General features: G+C 49.8%; 1 protein-coding gene across 1 annotated transcript; it reads right to left on the bottom strand.

Moving 5' to 3' along the window:
- Positions 1-5389: 5389 nt before the first annotated feature.
- LOC102442462 (DAZ-associated protein 2) lies at positions 5390-7246 on the bottom strand. Its single transcript, XM_014450854.1, has one exon. The coding sequence runs from the start codon at positions 7184-7186 to the stop codon at positions 6677-6679; it is 510 nt and encodes a 169-aa protein (XP_014306340.1). The 5' UTR covers positions 7187-7246; the 3' UTR covers positions 5390-6676.
- Between the last annotated feature and the right edge of the window lie 290 nt (positions 7247-7536).

The following is a 7536-nucleotide window of genomic DNA, read 5'->3' as shown; positions in this document are numbered from 1 at the left end:
TATTGCTGACTCTCCTTCGATTCGAATCCTGCCTGTGTCACTAACTAGGAGCTTTGACCTTGAACAAGTTGTTTAATCTCCCTGAGCCTGTTTCCTCCTCTGTTGCTGTGGATTTTTTAAAGGATAACAATAGCTCAGTCAATTCTCGTGATTCACAGTATAATGTTCTACCCAACCACGCGAACCCTGAATGAGTGAGTACTGAACCTGTTCCCACCGGTTCCTGGGAGTCTCTGGTCACATTTTGTCAGCTCATTAAGACGTAAAGACGCCTCGTGTAATACACTCAGAGCCAACAGCACCATACCTGGGCCCGAATGACCCTTGAGTGCCACTCGAATATTCCCCATGAGGCCCAAGTGCAGCATTGCACTTGGGAACACTAGACAGCACTTCAGCACTCCATTTTGGGGCCATTTCAAATGGCGAAATCGCCACCGAGGCGCAGAAAACAGAACACCATGGCACTCAGTGGCCCATGAAGAGGACGCTGGTTGGTGAGAACTGAAACACAGCTGGGGTCAAAGGCCTTGTTCAACCTCAGCTGCAAATGTGCACATCAGGCGACTCCAGTATCTCCCACTCTGGGCACGTCCATGACAGGCCACGGGCACTGATTTGGGGGTCACCGGTACATTTCAGCCAGGAGGTGAATTCACAAATGGGAATGCATGGAAGCTGAGGACCAAGCCTCTCTCCCTCACGGGATCACTGGTGTTAGAGGATGCAGGTGCCCCTGCCCGACAGTCATCAGCATCATAACTGTGGGAGGGAACGTTGGCCAAACCTAGACAATGCCCCATCCCAGCTGCCGAGTTATTTGTTCCAGCCACCAGCTGGAGTCCCCTTTACCTCGTTACCCACCAGCTGCATCCAGGGCAGGGTTGGTAAAAATGCACCATCACCAGGGGTCTCACTTGAGCTCAGCTCAGCAGGTGCTGAGTGAGTGGGTCAGACTGACATCCCAGCAGAGGCCCTGCAAGGGGCCTGGTGGTTACCTGTCCAGCTCTCGCTTCAGCCTCTGGTTCTCCTCTGCAGCCATGGCGCTTGTCCTCTGCTCCTGCTGCAGAGCCTCCTGCTCTGTGGTCAAGAGCGTCCCCAGCTGATCCAGCGCCACCTTATGTTGGATCTGGTCCTTGTAGCTGTTGAAGGGAAACATACCCACTAGGAATGGGCACCCAGGGAGACCTCAAAGCCTTGGTGAGCAGCTTCTCTCTGCAAGCTGAGAGAGAATGAGATGGACAGGGGATGGGGCTGGACAGAGAGAGGGACAGACACTGGGCCAGCTCGGGGGGTCTCCTGCAGCCCAGAAGCCAAGCCCTCTGCTCCCACTCGACATGTCTCCATGGTCCCTTCCATCCCTGACAAAGCAGCCTCCCTCCTACATCCCACTGGGAACAAAACCACTGTTTTCTGGACTCCACACCCTTCTCAAAGAAACCACTGCACATACAGCATAATTCCACAGCCAATAACAGCTGATGCCCCTCACCGGGCCCTGGGTGAGCCCTCTGCCCCAGCTCAGGAACAGCAGTCTCTCTGCTCTGAGCCAGGCAGCTTGGGGGCCAGAGGCTTGCCTGGTGGGGCCCAAGCAGCCATAATGGGCAGCTGCACACCCTGCTCCTCAAGGCACCGCCAGTCCAGCCCTTGCCCTCGCTCTCCCCTCAGCCTCCCCCTCAGCTCGGGATTTTATTTCCTTCCTGTCTCAGTCTGCAGAAGGTCCCGCACAGCATCTCTGGAGGGCAGAAGAGCACAAGAGGGAGCCCCTGACCAGCTCTAGGCTGTTCCTCCTCCTGCAGGAACCTTCCCTGTTCAGGTGACTCAGGGGCCTTCCCAGGTCCAAGGTGGAGACTGAGTCATCACCTTTCAATCTTCCCCAGGCAGGCAAATGCCTTTCCAGACCTCCTTCCTGAGGTGTCCACACCCAGAGACAGACTGACAGAGACCAACCAGGTTCCATGGTTTCAGCCCCTGCCCTCAGCCCTCCATTCCGCCCCCCACCATCCCATATCAGCTGTATCTGTTCCATCGGCCTGGAGCCAAGACTTGTGCAGACTCAGACACAGACTCTGATACCTTCTGGGCCGCTGTTGGAAGACAAACCTTCCTTCCTGTGGCCTTTAGCCACAAGTGGAGGCTGCCCAGACATGGGAAATGGAAGGTGGGGATGATGGCTCTGCTGGGCTCTCAGGGCGGCGATCTTTCTCATCCAGGTTTGACAAACTGGGCTATGGACCATTAGGGCCCCCACCTCCTGCCTCCCTGTTGTGTCTTGGAAAAGCACAGGATCAAGCATATCGCAACCATGAGTAACCACCCTCCTGCAGGGCAGAAGCTGAGAGTCCTACTCCCCACTGAATCCTGGGTAGGAGGCTTGACACTCAGTGCATGTGCGCCAGGGGAATGAAGGAGTGAGTGTCCCAGTCACGTGTCAGGTGAAATGAATACAGAGCCCCCGGCCTGTGTTCCAGGCACCTCCACCTACAACTTGCAGCCATGCTGCAGACACACCAAGGGCCTCCAGCTATCTGTCCAACCAGCAAAAACCATTGAGTCACACAGTAGGTCCATCAAGCAAGGAGTCATAGGCAGAACAATGAACTCCTCCCTCAGAGCAGTCAAATGCCACCTGCACAAACCTTCCCATGTGAACAGACATAAGAATATATCCACACGGTTATCATAGGGCATTGAGGGTAAGGCCCGCAGCGCCTGGTACTGGGTGGGCTCCACAGGAGGCTCCCATCAGTAGTCAGGTGGGTGCATTCCCACCACGTTAGACAGCACCAGGTGCCCATTGGGTGCTCACTAAGCATCTCGTGAACACAGGCTGGGTGCGGAGGAGGCAGAGAAGGAGATGCCAAGAGGCGGAAGATTCCCCACATTGTAGTCCTGTGCACATCACACCTCCCCCAGCCTATGGGTCCAGCTGCACCTGCCGGGGCCATTGCAATCAGGGATCTGCTGAGGCAGGAGCTCAGCAGAAGTTGGCTGACTACATGCATACAAAGCACTGATTTGGCAAAAGCGCAAAGTTAAGATTTATGCATTTATGGAACATCAATTTTACCTTAAAAAAGGTGTATGAAGAGTCAGAGGTAAAGGTGACATGAGAATGGCAGAGTATTGGTAATGCTGCTGCAGGTGAGGGGAACACAAGGTTTTCACTATACTATTCTGTACACGTCCATATATTCAAAAGTCTCCAAAATTAAAATTAAGAAAAGAAATTCAGAAGCCCAGACTTGGAGACTTGGACAGGGAAAAGGCCTGGGGAGCTGGGTAAGGCACGCCCCTGAAAATCGGCAGCTGTGGTGACTTCCCCTCCTTGTCCTTGGTGTGGAGAGAAAAGGAAGAGGGGGTAGGAATGCCCAGGGGAGCTGGGACGCCTATGCTGACACCTGGTTTCCCTGAGCCGGGATTAGTGGGCACACCCTTCTCCCCTGGGGGACCCTCCTGCCCCTCAGTCTCCAGCCGCACCAACTCCACATCGCTGAGGGTGATAGTGGATTTACTTCTCTTCACTGTGAAGCAGCGGGACCAGAAGAAACATGAGGGGCCAGAGTGACAGGGGGACAGGAGCCCTAGGGAGCCCATCAGTCACCCCCCGCTACTGGCACCCACCTGTGACTGAGAGCCTTGCTCTCCAGCTCCAGGGTCTTACAGGGCATCTTCTGGTGGCTGTACTGGTACAAGAGGTCCTGGTGATCCCCAGAGAGGTGCTCCTGGAGTGCGCCCAGGCACGCGTGGTCCCACTGCAGGGCCCCATGGGCTGCCGCCAGATGCTGGTGCTGGAGCTGTGTGTTCTGCTCGGTGAGCGCAGTGAGCGAGGCACTCTGGGAGCTCAGAGTGGAATTTTCCATATGCTGGGAGGGAGAAGGGGATGATAATTCAACAGGTGCAGGCCCAGGGGAATCATAGACTCCGGATCCCCACATCCCCACACGGAGTGAGGGACCAACAGCGGGTCAAGTGTCTACACCAAAATAGCAGGACTCTCAGGACAGGCAACACCCAGACGTTCTACCTGCACTTAAGGATCTGCTCTGGGAAGGCCCAAGGCAGAAATGGAGTGTCCCATTGGCCTAAGCTTACTCCTGGGCATCCAGAGTAGGAAACCCCTCAAGCCCCGCCCCCAGGTCAGGACCGCTGCCCCCAGCTTGGAAGCCTGCGAAGACCCCCTAGTCCCAGGACTGACAGGGCCCTGGAGGATGGAGTCTGTGGAGACCCCAGGGGGGGCGGGAGAGGAGCCAGGGCACCCGCAATGGGACAGGGAGGCAGGTGCACTCACCCCCGCCACCAGCGGGCTCTGCAGAGAGAGCTCCATGAGCTCGCAGACAGTATCGTCCATCCTGAGGCTGTGCCCACCGTCCATCGCTATGCACACAGGCCCTGGGCCCACCGTCTCTGTGCCCACCAGCTCTGCGCCAAGTATTGCCAATGGCTGTTCGCCCCACATTCCAAACGGCTCCTCACCCCACATTCTAAACTGCTATTTGCACCACATTCGAAAAAGGCTCTTGGCCCACCTTCTAAACGGCTCTTGAGCCTGTATTCCTAACTGCTCTGGGCCCCGTATTCCCAAGGGCTCTGGCAGGGAACACAGCTGGGTCAGGGGCTGTGGCATCTCCCAGTCAATGCTCAGTGCTTTGGAATACACAAACATTATGACACACTCCTGTGAAATTTAAAATCTTTCTGGGCACATAAAATATAAGGAAATATAAATATAATGGTTCTATATTTACATCCTATATGATTATAAGTGGAAATTAACCACTTAAACCTAATTTTGCCAATCTCCATTATAATTTTTTTTCCATCAGCCAAATTACGGAAATTTGATCAGTTCCTTTGAAGTAACCATTTTATTTTGTTAAGTCTGACCTAGTAGCTCAGCTCAGGAGTTCTCCCCATCGACAGTGAACGCAGACGCTCCAGTTAGTCGTTCATACATTACAACACCTAAACCACCAGTTAACTGCCTACAAAACGATTTGTTAGAATATTAGCTAATAAGTAATTTAGAGGAAAGAAACATGAACAAAACGAAGCTGCATATTTGGGAAATATTTCAACACAAATATTTTGTACATAATTCTCCGTGCAAGGAGCATTGAACCAGCACATGCAAGGAAGACCTTTAGAGAACAGAATTGCAGGATCCTCAGAACAAAATTTAAACAGTTGTCAATCAATGAGTGAAAAGGGTTTAAATTATTTTCTAAACTAGTAATGCGTTTATTGTGGTAAACTAATTTTTTTAAATTTAAATAAATATAAAATTTTAAAGTAAATGAAATCTTTGAACTTATGATGGCAGGGGGTGGGGGTGAGTACCAATTAGCATTTTTATTTATTTATTTATTTATTTATTTATTTTTTTAAATCAAATCTTCAAAATAGTCTTTATTCTTCATTTTTAGTATAAAAAAATCCACAAGTTAAGTGCACCACAGTGTAGAGAGAGAGACATACAACGCTTAACTTCCATAACAGTCAATGGTACAGTCAAACATCACATGTACAGAACACAAAATTTAGATGAACTGAAATTATAAAAATAAAACCCAATTGCAAAAAACAAAAATTAAAATATTAAGGATCCCTGAAATATTCTTAACCCTAATGAGATTTCACTGGACTCAAGTCATTGTGTAGAGGCATTCACATGACCCCATTAACCCAGCTTAGGAATTACTGGGAGCCATGAGTGGCTGCATCAGATACTTGGACAATAAATGGTAACCAATTTTTTATCTGACAACTCCCCTTAATTTGGCTCTAAAGTCATCAGGCTTATGAAATACATCCTCCTCCTTGCCCTCCCCCACCCTCCCCCCCAACACACACACATTTTAAACAAACTGTTGTTTACAGTTTGTGTTGCTATCCTTTGTTCAAATAAGATGTTTTTCTGGCACCAAAGCAAATTTGGGTTTGGTTCATGTATGAAGAGAGCCTATGAGGAGGGTCCAAAAGGCACCCTCCACTTTTGCCTGAGGAGATGCAAAAACAGAAATAATGGGGTCTGTGCTTTGGGCACAGACGGTTTCAGAGGATCCTTGTGAAAGACAAGTTAAAGATGACAGGTGGGGACAAGTGCAAGGAGAGAAGGAAATGAGTCTGACTGGCTTTCTGTCCTGCACCACTGATTCGATGGAGATTGGCGGGAGGGAATGGAAGATGGGTTGGGCGTGGGATGTGGGACAAAAGGTGGAAAAGGCAGACAACTAATGCATTTCACTTAAAACAAGCAATATAAATCAAAGACTTAAAGATTAAAGACCAATCAGAATAATTTGGCAACTTTAATTCTTAGGAAGATCAAAGTTCCCTCCAAACCTAATTTGATGTTTTATTACTAAAAGCAAAGACCAGTATGGTACAGTATTACTCCAGAGGAATTAAAGGAAGATTTTTAGGGCTGTTTCACCCACATTCATTTTATGAATGGATACCTCCCCTACCTCAAAATGCATTAGGGAGGTACTGCTACCATTACATGGTTCCTTATTAAGTTTGAAAAGTGCCTGAAATTTTGGGCACCAGAAAGACACCCCAACAACATGTGTCTTAAACTGCAACTTCAGGTTAATATGACTAAAGCAGTTACATTGTGAAAAGTGCTGAAAGTATGTGATGTCTTTCCCGGCACAGAGGTGGCCTTGGGTCTTCACCAGATGGTGTAGCCACCATCTGAACCGCCCATGAAGAAGTTCCCCTTCCGCTGAGTTACGAGGACGTTGGCTCCCTGCATGACTGCAAGCTGAGCAGCATTGGGAGGGCATCCAGGGGGTGGAGGAGGAATGTTGCCAGCAGTAGCCCCAGCTCCGAATCTGGCACCTGCATCATACCCGCCTTCCACCAGCACTGTTGAACCAGGTGGATAGATGGGGCCAACTGGATAGTAAGCCATGGGGATTGTGGAGCCTAAAGGCCCAACAGCCACAGACTGGGTGGCCATGGGAAGATACAGTGAGGCGCCAGGAAATGCAGTTGACATGGTAGGGACGGTGGCAGCCCCTGGGTGCACAAAGCTCGGACGATAGAGCTCTGAGTAGGCGGGCGGAGCATCGGTATAGGGTGGAGCCTGAGGGAGATGCAAGGTCTGCGGGTACACTGGGTTCCCAGGAGGCTGCACAGGGTAGGTTGGCTGCGTTGGATATTGACCTTTGCTGTTCATGGTGGCTGCGGTCCGGTTCGGCTCGGCGTCGTGGATGGTTATTTTTTTCGTCCTCTTCCTGTTCGTCAAATTAGCATTTTTAGTAACCATCCAGCTCCAATAAATAGTATCAAATTGCTTAAAGTCAAAGATCAAAAATGAAAAACAAAACCCCTGCTGAAGGCGTTATTTTTTCATAATTACCTACATCAATTTGTCTTATAGAACCCACCATGTAAATCTAGTAGCCTTCATTGGTGGGAAGCATGATGAGATTTAAAATAATATAAAACAAATTTATAAATGTAGTTACCTGAACTGAGAACACAGCAAATTACATTTAATTTAAAGAATCTTCATATATTTAAAAT

Source organism: Myotis lucifugus, unplaced genomic scaffold (genome assembly GCF_000147115.1).
Source record: "Myotis lucifugus unplaced genomic scaffold, Myoluc2.0 scaffold_4349, whole genome shotgun sequence".
Classification (NCBI taxonomy): domain Eukaryota; kingdom Metazoa; phylum Chordata; class Mammalia; order Chiroptera; family Vespertilionidae; genus Myotis; species Myotis lucifugus.
The sequence above is the reverse complement of the archived record's forward strand: the minus strand, read 5'-3'. Positions and strand labels throughout refer to the sequence as shown.

Bases quoted from the DNA above. Each gene is read 5' to 3' on its own strand.
- LOC102442462 (XM_014450854.1), bottom strand. From the start codon at position 7,186: ATGAACAGCAAAGGTCAATATCCAACGCAGCCAACCTACCCTGTGCAG.